General features: G+C 39.4%; 1 protein-coding gene across 1 annotated transcript; it reads right to left on the reverse strand.

Annotated features, from left to right (window-relative positions):
• Positions 1–585: 585 nt before the first annotated feature.
• LOC143282007 (uncharacterized) lies at positions 586–24781 on the reverse strand. The gene is made up of 6 exons (XM_076587398.1): positions 24432–24781; positions 20797–21099; positions 16870–19597; positions 15112–15371; positions 13422–13721; positions 586–12704 (listed from the first exon to the last, which is right to left on the reverse strand). Exons 2-6 carry the CDS (start codon positions 20861–20863, stop codon positions 12691–12693), a joined length of 3369 nt encoding a protein of 1122 aa, XP_076443513.1. The 5' UTR covers positions 20864–21099; positions 24432–24781; the 3' UTR covers positions 586–12690.
• Between the last annotated feature and the right edge of the window lie 477 nt (positions 24782–25258).

The following is a 25258-nucleotide window of genomic DNA, read 5'->3' on the forward strand; positions in this document are numbered from 1 at the left end:
ACCACCACCACCACCACCACAGTGAAACGTAACACGCACACATGGATGAACAGGAAGCATTTGCAACTTATGGAATAAAACCAACACCTTTTTTTTTTTTTTTTTTTTTTTTTTTTGCTTGACACAAGATTCAAAAACAATGTCCACGCTTGAACATTAGGTGGAATTCGACTGAAAGCTACTTTGTCTTTGGCCACAGCGGATATTCCAGTGTGACTGGTATCAATAGATAAAGCAGTAAGAAGCTGACAACTTCGCTGATACACTTCCTTTCTCTGCAAATACACCAAGGTTCGACGTCTCAGTTGTCTGAGTTGGGTGTACACTGGGGATTGGGGCAGGGAGCCGTGGGTGAGGGTGGGGGCGTGAGGGAGGGGGGCGCGGTAGGGGGAAGGCGGGTGGAATAGTATGCGCAAACTGCCACTGTTTTTGTGTAATTTTCAGGTGTGTAGTGGATGATGATTTATGTCTTTTCTTCTTCTTTTTTCCAAAAAACCCCATGCGCGTACTTAAACTTTTTTTTTTCTGTCTGAATTTCAACCTTCATTGTCAGGCAAGCGTACATACCACTTCACTGTGCAAGACAAGCACATGACTATGGTTTATTCAACGATGAAGGAGTTCCAGACATTTTTTTTTTTCAGGGTAGGCAGCGGGAAGAATGGGAATGGGATGACATCATACCATATACACCCACATCCAGTCTTCCTCTCCATTAACAACACACACACACACACACACACACACACACACACACACACTTGCTCCTATTGCTGATCAAAGCCAACATTTGAAAAAAAAATTTGCAGTCTCATCCACATGTTTGCAAATGAACTCATGGTATTGGAAGCAAACTAGAAATAAACGGAATAACATAACAACACTTTCAAACAAATAAATATCTAATGAAGATAACTCAAAAACAAAATATCAGTACCATTCACATAGCAAAAATAAATTAAACAAATAACAAAGCATGTCAGTATATTTTGGAATTAAACAACAAATAGAAGAAACTATATATATATATATATATATAATTGAAAAAAGAGCGTCTGGATTAAAAAACAAAAGTCCAATCAATCATACATGTCAGTTCAAATCAGACAAATTATTACAATCAATTACATGAATGAACAACTGAAGATGTTTTCTTCTCTTTTTTCTTTTTCTTTTTTTTTTTTCCCAAAGCAAGGAAATGGAATGCTTTTCTTTACAGACATCAGCAATTATTTCCAGTTTTGCAAATCATGCATGGAAAATGATTTGATGGTGGAAGGTGGGGGGACCTGGGTAAAAAATCTACTCACATAAAGACAGTGATATACACTCCGGAACTGAAATATTATTTACATTGACCTTTAAAAAAAAAAAAAAAAAAATCAGTAACTACACTTGACAAAAAAGAAAAAGATTTTAACAGGTTATGGAGAAAAAAAAAAGCATGATTTTTTTCTTTATTTAATGGATTGTGTAACACAAGTGTACAGACCTAAGATCCATCTACCCCATGTGGAACAAGTACCTATAATTCTTATCGATTCTCCAGGCAAATGCAAGTACAGCTGTCAGTTTCATGGAGATATCAAGAATGCGCAGGCTGATCCATATGTGCTACGCCACATCTGCAACAACAGATGCCTGACCTTCATGTACACTCAACGCGCTGGGGAAACCACCAGCTTCCATCAGCGACATATTATGTAACAGTAAGCCATGGTCTCGTGGACAGCACTATCTGCCCAAGGCCGGCAGACTGTAGAAGCCCTCACTGCTTTCAGGTTCATGGCAGGTTTGTTCAGGCCAGGAAGTCTGTCCCTCCTCCCTTAACTGATTAAATCGCTAAAGTGGTCATCAGGGTGTTAAGTTCTCAGAAGTGGTGATCCAATTCAGCCCTGAGTACAACAAACATTTTGTATTCGGATGAACTTGTGATTAAAATTTGAAACGGGTGATTAAAATTTGAAACGGGTAATCCAAAACAAATGTCTATAAGGATAAACTATTTTTTCTTTTTTTTTTTTTTTTGGTGGGTAGGGGGGTGAGGGGTGGAAGGGCATGGGTTGTAGGGTGCGGTGGTGGCAGGGTAATAAATATGTATACATATGAAGAAAGAAAAAAAAAGACCAAAAAAACAAAGTATCACTGCAGTATGATTATGCATCCTTTCAGCAGCGAGAGCTCCTTCAAATTCTTTGCAGAATTATCTGAAAGTGTTGTGACAAAGAAACGCAAACATGCATATCTGATTTTCTCATCAGAAAAAATGCTCCCAAAACACACCAACATGATCAGTCTTTCATGAAAAATCAAATCACAAAAGCCACAGACAACGTGAAACCAAAGATACACCAAAAAAATAATAATAATAATAAAGAAAAAAGGACCGCCAATACAACGAGGCAACAGAAACTGAGAAGATCCAGGGCAAAGCAGACTTGCATAGAATTTCATCATCATAAAGACAAGGAAAAACCTCGTACTCACTTTCTCCTCGATTCCCAGTTTTGCTCTCAATCCCAATGGCCATATATTCACAGCTTTTTTTATCGAACCGAAATCAATTTCAAACTTGTAGTTGTTGGCGCTGAATTCAGGATTAAAGATACATGTGAAGGTCGTATCAATTCAGTCCTTTTCGAAAGCAAGCAAGGCTGATAAGTCTGAGTCTGAGTGCTATGATTTTAAACTGTCAAAAACATCAAAAATCTAATTCTAAGTGTATGATTTCAAACTGTCAAAAAGAACAAGAATCAAATCATGTTGAAAAATAGTCTAACAGTGACATAATCCAACAAGTATATTCATTTGGAAAGGTTTCAAGCTGAAAACCATTACATCCTATGCCCTAATGTTAAACTATCCAATGCTCGAACTAAGAACAATACCCTTTTCACTCATCAACTGCTGCTCAATTGACTTGGTTGTTTTGGGGGTTTTTTGATAACCTTCACAGACTGAAATCTCCATCTTTGCACACAATCCCACTGCCTGTGCCCACACCAGACGTAAATCCCACCCACAGGTGTTTGACAAAATGCAGTCACAGTTCTCTTCGCAAGATGGGTAGTAGTGGTTTGTGAAACAACTCTTCCTAATCAGTTCTGTTTAACTTAGAAGTTAAGGTTAATGATCCCAAAGGCTTTAACAACGGTGAATTAATATCCGCAGCGTCTAGGGCTCGGCACAGGAAGGCAGGACCCAATATTCTCCTTCTGCCATTTTACCTTCCCCCAACCGAAATCAGGTACCCTTTCACACCTGTGTGGAGTGAGAACATCAGAGTGAAGTGCATATCCCAAGGACATCATGCCGAGTGGGGCCGTGAGCCCTGATCACTGGAGACCCTGTCATGGGGCCTCCACTCAGTTCTGAACACCCAGCAAAAAACAAGTACATAAGGCACTGCAATCCTTGCGATTTAAATCGCTGCGCTATCAGTCAACTGTCACCACACAACACGTGCGGACTGGTGAAGAGTCACACAGATAATCATTTTTCAAGACAGTATGTGGTCAACAAATGAGTAGACGTTGACAAGATTGTAAACTCAACAAATCAATAGACATGTTTGTAAACAAGTCAACCAAGCATATAGGAACCATAGCAAAGTCATTCAAGTTTTGGGTGGCACTGAACCCAGCAACAGGAAGAGAACAACAGCAACGAAAAACACTTGCAGGTTTTCAATGGGGATCGGGGAAACTTCAGCAAATGATAGAACCAGACAGAAAACAAGAAAACATCCATTCTTCCACCCATTTTCATAGGCCCTAATTGTGAACAAACAAAACATTTTCCGTTGTTTCAATATTCAAAAGTTGCATTCGTAATAATGGTTCCCCTTTTACAACACCACAAGACATAATCAGACAAAATCCACAGTTACAACCTACAATTATAAAAAACATTTAAGGTATACATTCAAATATGAATGATGGTTGACAGTTTTAAAATGTCAAAGCAAACACATACAAAAAAATACATGTATCTATATGCATCAGTACATGATTAAAATATCAATAGGTTAAGTGCTCATAATCATATCATTCCCTTCAAAAATTCCGTTTGTTCTCTAAAAAGGGCCTACTTTCAAAAAAGACACCTTACCCTGACACCCCTCCCCCCACCCCCTGGCTCTCCCTTCCCCCCTCCTCCCCCACTCCCCTCAACCCCACTTCTCGACCCCTCTTCTTCCATTCACCTGTTTCAAATGCACACACGCGTGTCCAAAATGTTCCTTTCCTCAGACCGAGTACTCCAGTACTTACAATCCATGACACATCTGGACAAATAATCACAGCTCATCATGTACACTCAGTGACAACATGCATAATTGTATTTCATTCATGTAAAAATATACATACAATATGTTGGCTTTACTGTTCTTCAGAAATGATCAGAACATGATTGATCACTGTATGTACAAGACATATACTGTACAAGAACCAGTTAGCATTAATCAAGAAGTAGTTTGACACATTATATTTACATCATAGTTGTCTCTTGAAGTCAATTGGATTCAGGACTTCAATTACACACACACTCTCGCTCTCTCTCTCTTTCAAACTTATGAACTAACATGTATCAAGTTTGATCTGAATCCTTCTCCATTTTTTTTCAATAAAAGGGAGAACAACAATGTCATGCCATATCAACATCCTCTTTTTTCCATGTGATAGTTTAAGCACATCAGGATCATTCACTGACAGGGAGCGTTTCTATCACAATAATGCATAAAATGCTGAACAGCTCCAGTCAGTCCATCCACAACTACTGTGTTCAAAACACTGCAGTTTCTCCTTTTCAGGGTTGTGCACTTCGTGTCTCACTTACATGCTAAAATGACACGCTCTGTATCAAGAAAGGTCACTTTTATTCAGTAAAGATAAAATAATCACCTATATTTGAGTTTCTCCCAATTCATTCATTGACGGTCACATATACAGTATCATATATACACTGTTTAATGCTACCTCCCCAGCAGACATGCTCCTATCAGATGATATACATTCCAATTCCAAGAAAATGAAAATGGCACGCACTTGCACATATACACACAATCATGCACGCTCACACACACACACACACACACACACACACACACACACACACACACCATTATGGCCACAAGTATTACAAGATGAAAGTCCGGTAAATATGGAAGAAGTTTTCACATTTCAATATTCAAGAATAATCTGACAAGCACATCACATGGAATTACCCCAAATGGCAAACGTGAGGGTAACCAAAAAAAGCTAGGTGTTGACCCAACACAAAATTGGGCATCTCATCAATTCTGTATGCACACACAAGGACTGTGTCTAACATAATGACAGAACATAAAAACACACTACTTATCAAATGAAAGCCAATACAATTAAGTCAAAGACAATATATTGAGACAATTCATGAATTTAATGAACAAATTAATGTAACAGTCAACATAAACAATAAGTATGCAAGTTGTACAGACACACTTGTTATTCATAAAGCGATTACTCAACATGAAAGGAAGAAACATAAAAATATTATAGCATTATTATGGGGACATTTCAAAAACTCATGTGAAACTGCAGCATTTGAAGTATACAAGAGAAAAGGTAGACATAACACTTCAACAGACATTCTACATCCTATACTCTTTTTTTTCTTTTTTGTAAAAGTGGTCAGTCATGATTTACATTAAATAAAAACAATGCAAATTCAAGAGTAAACTTTTTTTTTTAAATGGGCAACAAAAAAATATTGGCATCATGTAACTCAAAACGTGCATTTCATGTACCAACATGTGTGCATGGAAACACATAAACATCATCACCTTCACGACAAGTACATGAACAACATAATGTCAAGAAAATATATACTGAATCAGAATGTTAAGGACCAACACAAAAAGATTCAGCTGCAGTATTTGAGTACCCATGATGAGCCAGCACCAAAGCACAGCTGGCTAATATTATTACCTCTAAGTCTAACTAGCTTAGCCAAGCTAAAGGCTGAAGACAGCTGACTGTCAATGCAGAAAGACATATATATGGAGCGGTGTCCTCATGGTAATCCACCTAGTGGAAATGAGTGTCTCCACTGGTTCGAGGGGATTGGGGGGGGGGGGGGGGTTGTTAGTGATTCCAATTAGACGTTAAACCAAAAACCCATGCCCAAATGTGCTTTACCCACAAAAGGGCTGTCCATGGCAAAATTTCGCAGAAAAATCCACTTTGACAGCATAACAAATTCATGAACAGACTGGGTGTGTTTGGGTTTTTTTGTTTGTTTGTTTTTTTATGAATATGAATGAAGCTGCCCTGTGGCAACAGAAAAAAAAATCCACTCTCCAAGGACTGAAGCCAGGAACTGTTCAACTGCTCATTTACCTGAGGTCCATCATCAGCAGTGAATGACCCAAACCAGAAATCCACTCAATGGTAGCCAAGACAACTTCGGTACTGTCCAGACAACCTGCATGTAAAGACAGCAACAGCTCCATGAAACACAAGATCAGTTTCCTGCATGCAACGGTTTATATTCTATCTCTCTGCATGCATGCAAGACATGGACCCTCATGGCCCTTCCGGAAAGAAGAATCCAAGCCATAGAAATGAGGTGTTATCGTAACACATACTAAACATCAGATACACTGACTGTATCACTAATTAACCAGTGTGCCAAACCGTCAAGCAGCATATTAGACTGCTGACAACAGTTTAGAAACAAAAACTATGATCTGCTGAAAACAATTAAGAAATGAAAACTATGTGTGGTACAGCCATGTAACAAGATCTGATGGCCTTGCTATAACAGCCCTCAAAGGAACTGTTCAGAAAGGAAAACTTAAAGGTAAACAGAAAGAATGACAGACTGATGGTAATGTGGAATGGGCAGGAAAACCATCTGCAGTCACCCAGACTTTGACACACAACTGACAGATCTGGAGGAATCTGGTGAACAGTTCTGTACAACGCCCCAATGACTCTTCACAGAGTTGAGGGGGAAGAACAAGAAGTGTGCCAATAGATGCAGACATGCATCAACTTAAATGACTGACAGACAGATAAAACAAATCCCAAACACTCACTATTATTGAGGTGGGAGAAACAAAATAAAAGGAAAAAAAGATTTGCTGATCCTTTCACTAGTTTCAGTGCCAAGCCAATTTTTGCTCAATGACAACTATAGTATATGCTAAGGGTTGTTTCGGTTGTGGAGGGAAATAATCTTTTTCTTTTTAATTCTAGCGAGCAAACTACGAAAGGAGAGTGTACATAAACCTTTTAGTTTACTTTTCTGAAAGGAAAATGAACTCTCTATCCAATGATGACAATTTCACATGAATTTAATGATTTCATGATCGGAAAATTCCTACAATAACACGGACAGAAACTTCCGTCCTGGGGCGCTTAAGGGGGGTTTAATGAGTTGACAGGGTCAAACCACAAGCACCAAAAGGAACCAAATTGTACATGCTCGCACATAATCGGCAACTCAATAACTGTGTCAAAAAAACAGATTGAATATCAACGCCCATTCACCACTCAACTGCTCCAGATCAGCCAGTATGGCAAGTAACAGAACACTATGAACAGAAACAAGCCAATTCTAAGCCCACTTTCAGTGTCACTGACCCAGTAACTGCATCAGATGAATAAAGTGAAAATATTTGAAACCCACACTGGAGAAGCCAAGATAACTGCATCAAGTGGATAAACTGAAAATATTTTTTGAATTCTACAAGCCAAAACAGTTATGATCAATCACCAAAATGGAGCGAAATGACCTGACTCTTAGTCTTACTGCCAATAATGATATGAATATATATGAGATAATGGATTTTTCCTGACTAGTGGTTAGAAAGATTTGCATTCTTGTGTACAAAATGAGAGCATTCAGTCTGAGCTGTATTCGATGATATCATAATTTACTTTTGTTTTTAACCATAAAATTTTGAACCAATGAATGTTATTGAAATGTAAGAAAATGAATGGTTGGTACCAATCCAAAAACAAATATATATAGATCTACTTCTGAAAATGATGTGTACTGACCAGTTCTGAAAAAAAAAAAAATTAATCTGTCAAACACTTATCAATAGCACATGCATTTGAATGTTGATACTCTTCTTCATACTCCAGTTTCAAATGTACTTGAACCACCAGAATAACAATGGAGAAGATGAATCATTCCAGAACATAGTCATATAATATACACAGATTAATATACATGTACATTATATCTTTCTCAATACTCTTGCATGAACCTTGAAGTTGAATGCCCACTGTTTTTACTCCACAGTTTAGAAATATGAAAACGAAATTTTCAAAAAAGCAACACTGGCTTTCCACAGACACTAATAACACATAGTGTCAATTATATCCTTTGTTCAGTTGTGCACTCATTCATTCAATTATTCATTTGATTTTATCTATTCATTAAGCTATTTATCTATTCATTCATTCACTCACTGATTTCCTTTCATTAATTTTTCAGTTAAAAAATAAGGATTTTGTTTGATATAGAAAATGACCAATAAGTTACATTGTTACTTACACACCTTTCTTTCCCCATCCAACATAAAAAGGGTAAGTATCTGTATTCAAAGTTTTCAATGAAATCTATTTCAAAAGACATATACAATTATGACTTTCTGATCAATCAAAACTATCTAACACAATACTCAAAAAAGGATTTCAAGACAACAGACAGAAATCAATGCATACCCTAGGAACAAAAAAACCCTCTGGAATTTTTTTCTGTCTTTTCCAGAAACTGGACATGCTTCATAGCCAACTGATTAGGAGCAGTCTGGACAAAAATTAAAATAATCAGTCATTTTATATTTCAACTCCAGGCATATGTATTCAATGGATTTTGTTATCATGTAAAATAAAAGAGAAAAAAAAGATCAGAAAGAAACAGAATGGTTTTTCATACACAACAAGAAAATATAATAATGTTTAGTCACCTGCGGCAACCTTTTACAAAACCGGTTTCTTTTGGAGACATAACACATACCATATATTTTCCATACTCTATTTTGACAAATCTAAAATGACCATTCGCATTAACATTTAATCTTCATATCTTCTTCCTTCTTGGGCTGTGACTCCCACACACACTCCTATACATGAACGGTTTTTACATGTGTGACCATTTTAACCCCCCTCATGCAGGCAGTCATCCGATTTTAGGGGGAGTTGATATATTTATATGAACTATTACTATTCAGTACCTGTGTGCACCAATCAGAGACTATCTTCACAAATGGACTTGGCATTCTTTGTATAGAAAATAAACCAAACTCAATTAAAATAAAACCACCATCTCTCCATAACAGCTGCCTCATGTTTTCAGGAATCAGGCACAGTATTGTCATTACAAACCCAAACAAAATCCTGGACACTGTACCAAAGGCATGTTAAATGAATGGTAACGTTCCATGTGAGCATAGGCTGTTCTGTATGAGATAATTTCCAAATGGATGAATAAAGATGTATTGTATTGTATTGTATTGTATTGTATTGATATTCTCTACAAGGGCAGGTTCACATCAGCAACCTCAAACTCAAAGTCATGGACCATGCAGACAGAATCTAATAGTGAAGCAATGCTCATCAAGGCACAGCTCTGGTCAGGGTATCTGCACAGACGATGGAGTACTGCACATCCTTACGTCTTCTGCGTGGAGAGACAAAACTGCCAGAGGGAACAGAAACCAGGGTCGCCCACATACGTGACACAAAAGCTACAGGCAGCCAAGGGGCCTGATGAATACGGCTGCTGGTCAAACATGCTGGCAAGCCTTTACTCATCGAGACTGAAGAGAAGAGCAGTGCCACAGTACTGAAAGGAGCACTACACAGCAGCATCAGTATCACTATCAGTGTCATTGTCCATTCCTGAACATCCTCTTCCAGATTTTACTACTGTGGGTTGTACTATGCATCATCTTTAGACATGACTGACCACCAACAAAATGAAATCAACTTTAGTGTTTACGTCAGTAATCTATGATGGTACATTACTATCAGTAATCTCTGACCATGTTCATGACACCATCTCTGACCATGTGGTTAAGCAATACATGTCTGGTATGAACTACTGACAAAATGAAAAACAGCCCCTCAGATTATCCATAGAAATCTGTGGACAGTGTTTGTTGCCTCTCTACAGCATATGAATATTTAATTTTTAAATGAATACATACATGTGCAAAGGGATATAAACTTCCATCAACTCGAGTGATGATGTCAGGAATATGCCAATGACAAGAGATTGAGTCACAAGAAATAAGCGGCTGTATAAGCATATGTGTAGCGTGCACAGATATACCCAAGTAAATGGGTAAGTGTGCATAATCAGTAATGGAAAGGAATCATCTGTATGCACATTAAGTATGTGTAATTAAATTAATTTTTCATAGCTGGTGCAGACAAACTGTGGCAGTAGGTAGGTCTGAACAGATATGGCATTGTCAGTCAACAGTTAGCAGCTCTCTATACATGGATCCTCTTCCAGGCATGCCTACCCCGAAATTTGCTGTTCAGGAACAACACACATTAGAATCAGGGACAGGGTATTATTTTCAGGAACATCACAGCAAACATACAACAGTCCTCTAACAGCCAGAAGCAATGGTTGTAAACATGGAAAAAATGTTCAAAAAGTCAGTGATTATCCGCATGCACATTGGTCTTTCCGAGATTACTTTACCGGTGATGGTAATCAAGTGGACTTTCATAAAATGGCTTTGGTACTGTACAGACAGTTCTAGCTTTTCACAAAGTGGCTTCAGTAACATTCCGCAGCATTTCAGTAAGTCTTCATGAAGTGTCTTTGGCAATGGTTGGAAAGCCATCTAAGGGTACACTCGTACGCTAGATATTTCGGGAAAAAAAAAGTTATGGTCAGATTTTTTTTTTCCCGGGACATGCAGCAAGATATTCATATTTCTAGGACACCCTGTCCATTTTATAAATTTTCCGGGACAAATATGGGCCCTCAGTAATGGCAGGCATACCTGTCTTCCATGCTGAGAAAAGGAGTCTCTCATATCCAACTGCCAACTGAACTGAACCCTTTGCCAGTTCAAGTGTTTTATTTTATTCCATTTTTAATGTAATTTCTGTAACACCACAATGTAAGCTGAGGAAACCTTGAACACAAAAAAATGAAGACTACTCTTCGGCATACTAAAATATTCATACACAAATTTTGCATAAAAGACAGCAATACATTTCACTTTCAGCAAAAATTAGAAACATTTCATTTCTTTGCTTCATTTTTTCTTTACAATGCCATTTTTACTTTAAAACAACAACAGACAGATCAAAAACAAAAGCAATGTACTTATCCAACAAATAAACTACTGTTACCAAACCCACAGCTGGAAACACTTGACATTAAAAAACTAAAATCATGTGATCTAAATCCACCTGACAAACTTCAAAAACACAAACTATGCACACTATTGCACACAGGCAAACATCAACACGGCAGTCCTGCATTCTGATTATAGCACACTCTGGGCTTGGAAAGGTAGTTTGAAAAATGTCTGGAATCTTTTCCCTCTTCCTAGGCATGTACTACAGACCAAAAGTTAACAAGATGATGATTCAACTGTTGACAATTCAATACAAGCTTTCCCGTGAGCATGGTGTGTCCATCTTAATTCTGTCCTGAAAATATTCAAGTAAACCCACAATAGTTCACACTAACACTCACTAACATAACAAAAAGTTACACTCACCGGGTATGTGCTATGCATTAAATCATCCCTCACGGCAGGCACCAGAACAATGAACGTGTTTATAGGTACAATGTTAGTAGTAACACCTTACATTTAAATTCACAAAGTGCAGGATAAAATTATGAAAAAAATTCTGTTGGTTACCACTTCCACAAAATAAAACTATCCAGCACACATTCTGTGAAAACACCCTTTCCTTCAAAATAAAACAAACGGCAGAGGTTTATTTAAATAAATAAATAAATTTTAAAAAACCAGCATAACCACAGAAATGAAATAAAAAGCACAAAATATCAGCTGCACAATACACTCAACACATCCTCTTCTACTCACTCTTCAATAACACAAGGTCTTTCAAATCAAATCAAACTTAATGGCTAATCTTAACACAGCAAATTCTATGACGTACACATATCATGTAAAAATTATTATATATATTCCTAGGACAGACCACAAAACTGAAACCAGTTTCAGTCACTCAAATCCAACTGCATACCTGAACTGAAGACAAACAGATTCCCCCAACAGGATCCAATGAGCTAGGAACTTCAGCACATCATGTTTGTGCAGTGCTGGCTCTCAGTTCAGAATTCATCGATGAGCTGGCTAGGCTCCATTGCTCTCTCTCTCTCTCTCTCTCTCTGTCTCCCTATCTGTGCCCATGGCTATGGCTTAAATACATTAACCATATCCATACTCTCCTCTGATGTTGTGTTTAAAATGTTCTTTGACGTTGCCAGGTTCTCTCAAAGCAATGGGTTATTTTCAAACCAGCCTGGCTCTCTCCAAGCAAGACAGAGGTAACTAACGTTGACTGTACGGCGGAGTGATGATGTGGCAGATTTTGAAGCACTGTGCACAGCAAAAGGTTTACCTCCCTCAAACAGCGGTCACACACAATGGACAGTTGTGGTCCGCTGGTCACTGCAAGAATCAGGGCTGCCTCACGCCTTGGATCCTGATCATGACAACAGAAAAAAAATCAGCACTGCCCAACTCAATATAATACAGTTTAGTATATGTGGCTTTCTATGTGTATGTCACTTTATTATCAATATCATCAGTTAGTACAGTAACATTTTTGCAAGCATTGTTATCAACCTTTCATTACCAAAAAAATAAATAAAAAGAAACAGTTTATGTTATCATATTATTTGTCACTGACATAGTTTATCTTGTAATTTCCATCATCTACACACTCCCTTTTCCACCGCCCATTCTCCAACAAACTCATTTTCTTCTGGTCAAAAACCTGAAACAATCTTCACCCCCCTCCCAAAACACATCATCGTTCCGACAATTTGAAAGGCAAACCATAAAAAAAAAACACGAGACAAGACAAATTCTTTATCAACACAGGATGCATGATTTTTTTTTCATCCCACGTTTGCCCTAAACAGGGACTTAAAGCAAAAGAAGCAAACTGTAAACAAAACTAAAACTGTACGTATGAACATGGTCTCTCATTTTCAAGCTGGTGTTTTTCGCATCCTCACAAAGCCAACAAAAAAAAAAAAGACAAGACATGACAAATTCTTTATCAACACAGGACACAGATAAGAAGGATGCATTTTTTTTTTTAACACCCAACCCTCACCAAAACAAGAAGGGCTTAAAGCAAAAGAAACAAACTGTAAACAAAAAGAAAACTGTATGTACATACATGATCACATACCTCTCATTTTCAAGGTGGTGTTTTCCGCATCCTCACTGAAGCTGCTCTCATCCTCGGTGGAAGGCCCCACAATGTACTGTTTGAGTTCCGTGTCCCGATCCTGCTCAAACCGCTGAACCCACTGTTGGAGGTCAGGCCCCATGCCCAACACAGGACCAAGGCTTGCCTGCCGATGATCCTGACCCTGGAGAGGATGGTGCTGGTCGGAGGAGGAAGGGGAGGAGTGGGAGGGAGGAGGGAGGCCCATGTACATCTGGCCACTCTCCAGGAACAGCTCTGGCAGTCCTTCAGGTGGTGGCACTGAGCAGGAAATAGAATACAGAACATTACAACAGAATAAGATTAGATTAAGAGCACATTACAATTTAATGAAAAGCAAATCAACATAGAACACAATACAATAAAATCACATAGTTCTTCTCTACTCAGCTGTAGTGCGGTAGTCCGGGGGCTTAAGCACAGAAACTACGGATGAATCATAGTTATAGGCAGGTCCGTACATTGCACAAACAAAAGTCATCCAGTACAATCCATCTCTGATCAATCCACTGTGGGTAAAGGGGTTCAGGGATAATGGACCAGGGACTGTATACAGTTGAACCTGAAGAGGAGGGAACTGGCTGATAAGGTGGAGGAGAGAGGAAGGCACATATTCTTCTTCTTTTTTTTTTTTTTTTTTTTTGTATTGCTTTGTGTCAGATACCTGGAGCACATTACATGGGAGTTTGCGCCATTTGTTATTACCATTATTATTAGTAGTAGTGGTATCATTATCGTTATTATCATTATTACTGTCATCATTATCATTAAATCAATATCAACACAAAACCACACAATGTGAAGCAGGCAAGGTAATACAGTTCAAACCATCTGTGACAATCCACTGTGGCTTGTGGCTTCATCAAAACGTTCAGTTTCCTAGTTTCCTAATAATAAGAAACAACTGCCAAGACAGTAACCATATGTTCATAATTAAAATCCATTTGCACAAAGAACGAATGCTCTGACGACTTTTTATTCCCTCCCCCTTCCCCCCCCCCCCCCCAAAAGTATAAATTAAACTCCAGTTTTCAGATATGTTGTCTGGAAACACAGTTCTTCATCTTCTTCTGCCCATAACATCTATTCAGTGGTTTCCACAGTGCTCAATGATGCCAGTTACTGTGCGATCTTTGGCTGATCAATGAGAGATAGTGTGCCGTGAATCCAATGCTGAAAAGAATGAAATCAAAGATGTGGATACAGGTGTGATGATAACAAAAGTGAACACCCATGTGACTTAAACAAGCTACATCAATCACTTTCATTATTTTTACGTCGTCGTCAGTATAAAACTTTCTTAAAAGACATATTCTAACAACATGTTTTTGTCTGTCTGTTTTTTTAAATAAGAACACCAGCATAAAATTAAAAATTTCTGAACAGAAAAACAAAATTCACTGAAACATTGGAACACATGCTCAAACAGATTAAAAAAAAATAAAAAAACTTTTTAAACTTTTTTTTCAAATGTATACACACTCTCTTCTTCTGTTTATGTGCTGTAACTCTTACTGATCACCTGTACATTTTACAAATCTATAGGCTTTTACACATATTTCACTGATTTTACCCCCACGACTACTAAGGCAGCCACACTTCCTTTTCAAAAGAGGACACAAAACTTAATAGAAACTGCAAATCAACTCACACTCTGACGAAAGAGCCGAAGTCTGACGACTTCTGTCATCTCTGGAGACATTCTGCGTGAGGCGGGAGGGATTGTGGGATGGATGGGGGTGCTCCCTGAAGGCGGTAAGCGTGGACCGGGAGCTGTGCGCATCGGACAGACCCAGACCCTCAGCCTCCCGCCCACCTGCTGGGCTGTACGATGATGGCTCACCGCGGGCAGGGTTCGAGGATGCAGGCGGATTCTCAAAATGATACGGCTGGTTCCCGCTGGGGTCAAGCCTGAAGCAAAGAGCCATGCACATGTATGTATGATATATGATAGTCAAACATGTCCGACTGACCATCAGAATAACAGAGGTGGCAACTGCTGCCCCGATTATCTGGGCTAGAATTTTATTATAGTGGAGAGTGTCTTGACAAAGTTACATCCCCACTCTCTCCGCCAAGAGAGGGTTTTAGGCGAGTCAGTGTTGGGATGGTTCCCAAAGGCCAACTAGCCCCCAAGGCTGCAGCACTAAGAGCCAGTGCAATTTTGCCTCCCAGTCTGAGTCATATTCTTTTACAGAAGGCTAAGCTGTAAATGATTTCCCGTTGCAATGGAGAAACAACTGATAATACAGCTCTCACTTTGGTGTTGGTATACATGTATACTACAGGGTACATTGACACTGAAACAAAGTCAGTCATATAAAAATACTTCATATCAATGTCTGATACACATTTGTCATTTGTACATAAACATGGACTAAGGATTTCATGGTAGAACTGTTATCCAACAGATAAACATCCAGAATCATAAATCTTTTATATTACTGATATCAACTTAATCAAGGTACTGAAAATTATATAATCATAACACTGGAGCATTACCACTGGTCAAACCATGTCCAAATAGACGTCATAAATCCACAGGCATGAAAAAAAAACCCAGCGTATACAGTTCTGACATTATAAGACGTTATGGTTTGTAATGGTTTCATTCAATACAATGGAAATTGGAATGTTCAGTATTAAACCTAAAGACAGCAAATTGTGCAGATTGCCAAAGGGGACATTTTTGTACAGTAATAGCCACAAACAAAAAATTTGGCCTAAAGAGCAAACATACTGGCTATAGACCAGTTTGCACAAGTTTGACATGGTACACAATTCAAAATATCACATTTCAGCAACAGTTTGCTCACATCCAATATCAATTTTAGCATAGAAGAGTTCAATCTATCCCTGTAGAACTGCTGATGAGAAAAAAAATGATAGAATCTGCCAATTACCTTTGTTGTTGTTGTTGTTGTTTCTTTCTTTGTTTTTGTATCGCTCTCCATCAACCAGAAGCCCATGGACCAAACTTAATGATCTTTTAAAAAATCTTTTTTTTTTTAAATCAAAATCATTTTCACAACCATGTGTGTGTGTGTGTGTGTGTGTGTGTGTGTGTAGTATACATGTGTATGTCTTTGTTTTGTGATAAAATGTTATAATCTTACCACTTCATATGTGTGTGTGTGTGTGTGTGTGTGTGCATGTTTGTGTTAGTATACATGTGTATGTCTTTGTTTTGTGATAAAATGTTATAATCTTACCACTTCATATGATTCACTGACTTGTCATGAAAAAAAAGAAACGTTTAAATTTTTAAATAGTTTTCCATCCTCTTATTCCTTTCTTTCTTTCTAAAGTACCGAATTATCTTATTGTCCCTTTTTTTATGCTGATGATAATAACGACGATGATGATGATGACAACAACAATGAAGATGATGATGGACAACAAAACTTACATGTCTTCTGGTGCAGGCTGTGGCAGCACCACATCCCCTGGGTCTGGCCTAGCACAGGCTCCATCACCGGCATCCGGCCTCCTGGTCTTCTTCCCCATGGTGATCTCATTGCCCACCATCACCGTCTCCGCCTTCTTGATGTAGTTGATGGTGGTGGCAGGAACTTCATCTCCTCCGCTGCTGTGATGGTAGTGATGGTGGTGGAACACAGCAGGGTGCGGGTCCTCTGGCAGCTGGGCGGGCCTGGGCTGTGGCTGAGGCTGTGGCTGTCGTGGGGGTGCCGGGGGCTGAGGGCGGGGTGCCTGTGACGGCTGCGAGGGGAACGCATACTGAGGCGGGTACTGCAGGTTTTCAAGGCGGTGTGCCGGGAGGCCTGCTTGAGGATGGTAATACGGAATACCACCATATACGGGATACATTCCATAGGGCGGGAACGGTCCTGGGGCTGAGTAGTCCAACTGTCCTGCAGGGTACCCTTGCAGAAGCTGTCCATAGAAAGGTGGGGTTGGAGCATATCCTTGCGGTATGTGACCGGGAAAAGCAGGCTGAAATGTGACATACTGCTGTGAAGGAGGAACCTGCCCTGGAAATCTGGCACCGACTCCTGCACTGCCACCATACATCAGGCGGGGATCAGCACCATGACTGCCCATTCCTACTGGTTCTGCACACACCCTGTTACCACTGCGATGTGCAGGTCCATGGGAAACCAAGGCCTGATGCTGGACGGCTTCAGAAAAATGAGGTGGATTGTATTGACTTGGTCTGTGTGGATATGGAGGAGCTCTCACTGCGCCTTGGTAACGGCGAGAGTCAAGAGGCACGTCTTCCACGAGATCATCTTTCGGAGGCAACTCTGAATTCTTCTCTGGTTCCTTTATGGTCAGTGACCTGTCACAACCATCAGGACCTGTGCGTGTCAGAGTATCTCCTGTGTCCGATGTGCCTGACTCGTTTCTGGTGTCTACAACTTCTTTTAAAACACTTCTGTTTAAGGCAAGTGTTCCTGTCAGCTCAGCTCCAGTCAGTGGAGATGACTGAGAGACAGCTGTACCTGCACCTTGATGGTGTTCCGAGGGCTGCCCTGCACCACCTGACTGAACCGCCGTATCTGGGGTGTCCTTCGCAGCACCTTGCAGGTTGACGCCAGAGGCTGTCTGCACTGGCTGATTACTTTTAGAGCATGTTTCTGACTCTTGCAAATGAAACGAAACACCAGAAGTGGAACCGGGAGCAAGGGATGTTGCTTGTGACTGAAAGGCATCCGGTGGCGAACCTTGCGGAAAGTACTGCAGAGATCCAAAGTTCAGAATTTGCCTTTGGGGTAGCGCCTTGCCTGCCAAGTCAGGTTGGTATGATATAGCAGGATAGGGATCACCAAGTCTGCTGGGCATACTCCTGCTGTGGAGCATGCTAGGCTGCTCAGCCGTTCCTTGTGAAATGAGCTGTTCAGCAGAAGATGAATTTGGTGCCTGTAATTGCTGACATACACTCGCAATGTAACCAGACACAGTTTGGGATGAATTATTGCCTTGATAGTGTGGACTACAGTATTCTTCTTCAAAGCGGTTAATGCTGATTTTGCACTGTTCTCTATGTTCTGTTTCCCTTTGTCGCATGCGCTGCTGGTGCTTTCTGTCCTTCTCTGCCTCCAGCTCCTCTGCCTGCAGGTCTTCTTGTTTTCTCAGCTCAGCTTTTCGTCTTTCTTTTTCCTTAAACCTCATGATCCAACGTTTCCTCTCCCTTTTCAGGTCCACCTCCTTATCCAAGCGCCAATGCAGCTTATCTTCCAAGAGTTTTCGCAGAGAATCAACATAAAACTTATCGTCATTCCAGTACTGAATGCCTTTGAGAGAGCGTATGGTTGCTGGTATTTTGAAGGTGGGTTTTCGCTTTGGTTCAGTGAAGATTGGAACAACTGACCACCTACTTTCTGTACTGTCAATTGCATTCATCAATGCAGTCTGGGCAGAGAATTCTGTCCATTTATCATCACAAAACTTTTGGGTGACATACAGAAAGACGTATGTGCAATGCTCTAATGATATATCAAGTTCACCTGGTTTAGTGCCTGCATAAGCAAACATGTTACCATACAAAACCACCTTGGGTTTCTCCTTGTTATTCAATAATATTTCATGATTGACGCGCTCCAGGAACTTTTTCACAGCCTCCATATCGCTATCGTGGTAAAGAATCAAGGCGTCATAGTGATCTATCTTAATGTCATCAGGGAACCTGGAACGGAACTTCTCAATCTCCTCATCATCAATGTCTTCCAGGCCCATACTCTCTACAGTCGTTGCCAAGGACGGCGTAGCTGAAGAGAAGGAAGACAGTGACGGGTTCAGCACGGACAGTATTTCACGCTCAGTCTTCCCTGAAGCTTTCTTGACCCCTTTCAGAATATCATGCTGTAAGTCATCATCCCTGCGCTGAGAAGGGCTGACGGTGGTCTTGCCCTGCGCAGTTTGTGCAGGCAGCCCCTGAGGCAGAGCTTGCGGAAGGGACGGTGAAAACCCACGTGCTCCAGAGGCATGAGCCCTGGTCTGTGGCAGAGTTTGCTCCCCTGCCGTTCCTCTTGCCGTTCCCTTTGAGTGGAACAGAGTCTCCTCCCTCTCCGGCAGCTGGGATGAACGTAGCTCTCCCCTACCAGGTGTGGTCCGCTGGGGGGGCCTGTGGGAAACAGGGGTTCTGGGACCACCAGGTGGCCTTGGGTTCGAGTCTCCTGAAATGGTAGGAAAAAGTAGTTTGTATTCCCCCTCTCTCTCTCATCACAACCATCTGAATAGATACAAAGCATCTCTTTCATCTCAGCTTTATAAAATAACATTATATACATACACACACACACACATATATATATATATATCTTCATGAAAATCTCTCTCTCAGCACAACCATTTAAATAAACTCAAAGCATCCTTTTCACCTCAGCTTAACAAAATTACATGATATCTTCATGAGTTAGCATTCTTTCTTATAACATGTGAAGTGCTTGAACTTCAATCGTCCTTTTACAAGTCTGATCCATGTTTTAAAGAGGTCTATCATATTTTTAAAATAAGTTTGTATGAGCTGTAGTAGGAATGGATGTATTGCAAGGAGAGGATATATGGTTGGGGAGTGGAGTGGTGGGGTGGGGGTGTAGGGCATGGGTTTTTTGTTGTTTTTTCAGTCAGCTTGTTCAACTGGGTTAAAATTGAATATAATACAGTACAATACACTACAGTACAATAAAGTACAATACAGTAAAGTACAGCAAAGTACAATACAATACAATACACCCCTGCCCTCAAAAGCCTCACTTCTTTTTCAGACTCACACTGAAGATCTAACACCCACAAATCCATACATTGATCGAAACACAGACACACACATTCACACTCACAGTGTAAATACGACAATAGTATACAGCATCATTCCTAGAGAAGACAAGCTACAATAGTACAAAGACAGTACAGTAATCAGTATACTACAACAGAGCAACTGAAAAGAAGCTGTTCAATAAAAACTCAGAGAGTCAGAAAGTCAAATCATACTTGTAAACTATAATTCTTTGGAATAGGTGCACAAGCACAACTGTTTCTATCCATGAAATTAGGTAAATCTTTAATTATAATTTTGATTCTATTCAATGAAAATTAAGTGATATAACCTGACAATGATTAAAGTCACTAAGCAAAAACCAACCCCAAAAACACACACACAAAAAAGTGAAATGATCAATGTTACTAGACCACAGTCAAACTCAATCAATGTAGCCCACTAACAATAAACTGCACCAAACAGTGTCAGAATCACAAAAATTAGTTCAAACCACACCAACTTAAGTCTCAACACAAGCAGTTACACTTTGCAGTTACTGAAAATATGTTATAACAAGTTTGCAGTTTAGACACTTACCCCTAATACTACAACACTCACTTGTCATTGACTCCAGAGGAACGGCATCCTCCATCACTGACCCACTGAGGTTGCTGCCTTCTGCCATGGTGCAGCACTCAGAACCCTGTGACTCAGAACCCAGAACTGACGCAGACCTGTAAGTGTCCTCCACCCACGATCATCTGGCACCCAATGCCTTGTCCCACCTGTGGCAGGACGCTGTTTATCATCGTTCTAGGTGTTAGCCTGGCACTGCCCGTTCCAGCATCCTTTCTCCTTCAGGTGCTGTAGTTTTCTGGCTAGCACCCGATGCTTTCTGGAGGTTGCACCAGATCTGCAGGTCTGGGAGAAAGAAAGAAAAAGGTTTACTGAGTTTGTCATGAAAAAAAAGAAAAACAAAATGCTTAGAAGACCAAAACAAAAAAAGATTATTTGTGTATCATATGTGTGTATGTGTGTGAATGTGTGTGTAGATCTGAAAAAGAGAGTAAAAAAAAAAAAAAAAAAAAAGGAAGTGACAAAATGAGTCATAAATGAGTCAGATCATTAACAATGGGATAAATAGGGGACGGTAGTGGGGCGGGGGTGGGGGAAGAGAGGGGGTTGGGGGTGGGGGGGGGGGGGTACTTTACCTACACTCACACACACACACACACAAACATGTGTATTTGCATTTCTTTGTGTGAAGGAGGAATGCAGACATGTATACATTTTGTCTGTATAATTCATTAACTGTTTTGCTTTTTTCTTTTAGATTCACTTTCTGTTTCATGGTTTTTTTTCTTTTTCTTTCTTTTATTTCTGATGGCTTGGTGCAGGAAAAAAAATCTTTAAAAAGCTGATGCTGCTTATCAGCTTATTCAATGCTCTATCTTGAAATGAAATTTTTACTTTGATGTTCATGCAATACGTAACTTTGTACCAATGCTTCCAAAATTTCCTCTAATGTACTTAAAATATTTTAAAATGTTACCTGTCATTAATTCCCTGATTGTCTTCTAAAAAAATCATTTATTAATCTATTTATCTAATTATAGTCATGTGTGTAGATCTGTCAGCAGAACACTGTAATTAGTATGAAAACTAAAATACCAAAAATATACTGACTTATCATCACTCAGTGAACTACACAATCACAGGTTAAATTTTTCAAATAATAATATCGATAATAATACCTTTTTTTCTTTTTTTTTCTTTTTTACTTATCTGGTGCAAACTCCCACAAAATGGGTTCAAAGCACCTCACATGAAACAGTACACATATTTTTGACATATATACAGAGACAGACAGACAGAGACAGAGGCAGAGACAGACAGACAGATAGATAGATTAGTGCATTGTACAACACAAGAGCACATGAAGACACATAAGTGGAAAACAAGATCAGCATCCACCAATATAACAAATTGCAGATATATATATATATATATATATACTAATATACTAATATAGATCTATAAATGAATAATCGCAGGAAAATGGCACAACACACACACACACGCGCACACACACACACACACACACACACACACATAACATACACAAATGGGGACAAAATTTACTTGTTTTACAACTGATGTTCTGTCACCTTGCATTAAAGTTCTGAAGAAACTCTAAAACAGTAACAGTCACTCTTCAACTTAGTAACACTAAGTAGCCGTCAAAGCTACTGCTGACTGCTGAGTAACTTCCTCTGTGTTTCGCATCATAACATTCAGTTTCAGTATTATCTGGCACTCTGATTCAGCCTCTGCACACAGAGTTGCTCAATAACGCTTTGTGTCAGCCTTGCCATGACTGCAGCATAAGCCTGAGAAGTTTCTGCTACTGCAGTATTTAGCATTTCAAGAATAATTTTAAAACAAATAAACAAAAAATAAACATTTAAACTTGGAAGTACAAACAGATCACACTGACTGCTTCTAAGGTTGTGTTTTTTTTTTCTATAGATACATTACAATGTGTGTGGGGGGATGTGGAGGGAAGGGGGGCTGGTGGGGGGTTATGTGTGAGTGTGTGTGAGTGTGTGTGTGAGGGAGGGGGGGGGGGGGTGAGAGAGAGAGAGAGAGAGTGTGTGTGTGTGTGTGTGTGTGTGTGTGTGTGTGTGTGTGTGTGCATGTGTGTGTGTGTGTGTGTGTGTGTGTGAGTGGAAAAGCCAGGAAAACAGTTTGCTTTGATCAATCAGGATCAGATACCCAGTTTCCTAGCACTGTTTGCACACTGGAGAGAAAATTATGTTTACAGACTAATATTTAGCAATTACATCAGAGAAATATAATGTTTTTAATACTTTTACTAGTTTTAGTCAATGATTCACTCATTCAGTGACACCTAAGCTAGGCACTACAGAAAAACAGATGATTCTTATAGTTCTTAATTAAAATCAAACGACAACCTACTGATGTAAAAGAATAAAAAGGACTTATCTCTTGCTTCTGATTTTAATCAGATGGGCTCATTTTACCCTGCACCTTTTACACTGCAGAAGCATCACTGCATACATACATGTATAATAAATAAATAATATACGATGTATGCCTATGCCCAATTAGTGATCAGGCATCAAAATTAATTTAAATCCCAGTTCATCAAACTGGATTTTTCAATTTTCCACTTAAGTACAAAAACAGCTTACTCAAGTATGAAAGGAACAACAATTACTCATAACCCTGGTGACTGCCTGAGAAACAAAAAAAATCAGGGCACAATTCAATCATTCTCTAGCATGTTGAACATATTGCAAGTTTTGTTTACGATTAATAGATTATACAACTGTGAAAAGGTATCTTTCACTACTTCATTTAGTCACTATTGTTGCAAGGCATTAAAATAAAAATTTAAACAAACTGATCAAACACGGTAAAGTATCTTTGATCCTGAACAATTGTAAACAATGACCAGTGAGGCAATATATAATGATCATGCTGTAGTTTTAAGACTGACCATCTACAAATAACTGTTGTAGTTGTAGTTGTACAGCTAAAACATCCCATTCTGACCCTGAGGCTGTGTAATCCTCAAACTGGTCATCATGATGAAGAGGTGAAAAAGATTCTAGCTTCTAACATACCAATCAAATAAAACCTAATTGCCCTTTGCCCAACAATAAATTGCGCAATGTGCTCTGTCATTCTGTATACATTACATCACATATAAAACAAGCAGCTCTACTGACAGTGACACTACTGTTACTATGCCTTCTATTCTAGTTCTAAGTTCTTTGTTTTGATTCAAGTCCAAATCAGATACTGAGACAGGTCAGCAACAATCAACACAGCAATATCACATTGTACATCATAAAGAAATGTATCAAAGTTGTTACACAGATTATATATTATCAGTTTTGATAATAATATATCAGATACATATAAAATTACAAAGACTCAAACACAACCAAAACTGCCAGAATTTTGTCAGGATATAATAAAAGCACTGGTTCAAGAACATACAAAGTATATTACTGCGATATGGTTTAATGTTCAATCATGGTCCTTTTTCCCCATTTATAACCCTAAACAATATTATATAACCAACAAAGAAAATGGTTGATAAAACTTGAGAGAAGAACAAGGGACACAACTTTAAAACTCAACATCTCACCTGCCTTTGTAAACAAGTCAAGATTAAAATAACTTTCAAGTTAAATCAAACCACAGTAATGACCATCTCTGACCTTAGAGAACGTAACAACCGGTGACCACGCCGCTCCCTGTGGGACGTACAAAACCGATTCAATCCCGAAAGCTGAAGTCAAGTCGTCAGGAAGGGAAGAAGTACGCACAGGAAGCTGAACCACAGAGGCCTTCTGGTTAGTCACTACAAAATTCCTCGCCACCCCCTCTCGATCACAGTCTTCGTAGACTTTTCACAAGGTTGGACAGACAGTTGATGTGAAATTCCAGCTCAGAGGGGCATGGCTTTGGACGCGTGTAAAAATAGAAGACTGGTCCTCCCAGGCTGGGTGATTGAATAACTCATCCCCACGACCACTGCTATTTTCAGTTCGTGGAAATTCCTCGTTTCGTGTTCGGTTCGAGGGGGAGGTTATTGTTGAATCCATGTCTTAGAAAGCAATGTTTGCCTTCCTCTTTCAAGTTGTAGACAGGGAAAATGAATGAAAATAATATCGCTTAAGCATTTCTAAACATGAATAAACTAAATGCGGCTGTTGCATGCGTGCAGATGACTGTGTAAGTTATAACTACAGAATGATCCCGCCTTGGTCCTGAAAGGCAATATGAAAGTTCGTCAGTCGGGATAATAATGGTGAGCGGTTTATTTTTAGTGCCAAATAGTCCGAAACTTTTTTTTCTCCAAACCGAATGAAACTCTACATGTAATATCCCATCACATGCATTCCTTTCAGACTCTGCGACGAAACTGTCTAGTAAGCTTTCGATAAACATATATGTATGGCTGCGGAACTGATTAATTTTGCTCATAGACCATCTCAAGACCAACAACCTGATCAACGTAGAACAACATGGCTTTGTTCAGGGA

Source organism: Babylonia areolata, chromosome 5, assembly GCF_041734735.1.
Source record: "Babylonia areolata isolate BAREFJ2019XMU chromosome 5, ASM4173473v1, whole genome shotgun sequence".
Lineage (NCBI taxonomy): Eukaryota > Metazoa > Mollusca > Gastropoda > Neogastropoda > Buccinidae > Babylonia > Babylonia areolata.

Excerpts from the sequence above, each read along its gene's own strand:
- LOC143282007 (XM_076587398.1), bottom strand. The coding sequence starts at position 20,863 with ATGGCAGAAGGCAGCAACCTCAGTGGGTCAGTGATGGAGGATGCCGTT. Across the intron at positions 19,598-20,796 it reads TCCTCTGGAGTCAATGACAA|GAGACTCGAACCCAAGGCCA; the intron begins GTGAGTGTTGTA and ends CTACCATTTCAG. Across the intron at positions 15,372-16,869 it reads CAGCCTGCACCAGAAGACAT|GCTTGACCCCAGCGGGAACC; the intron begins GTAAGTTTTGTT and ends TCTTTGCTTCAG.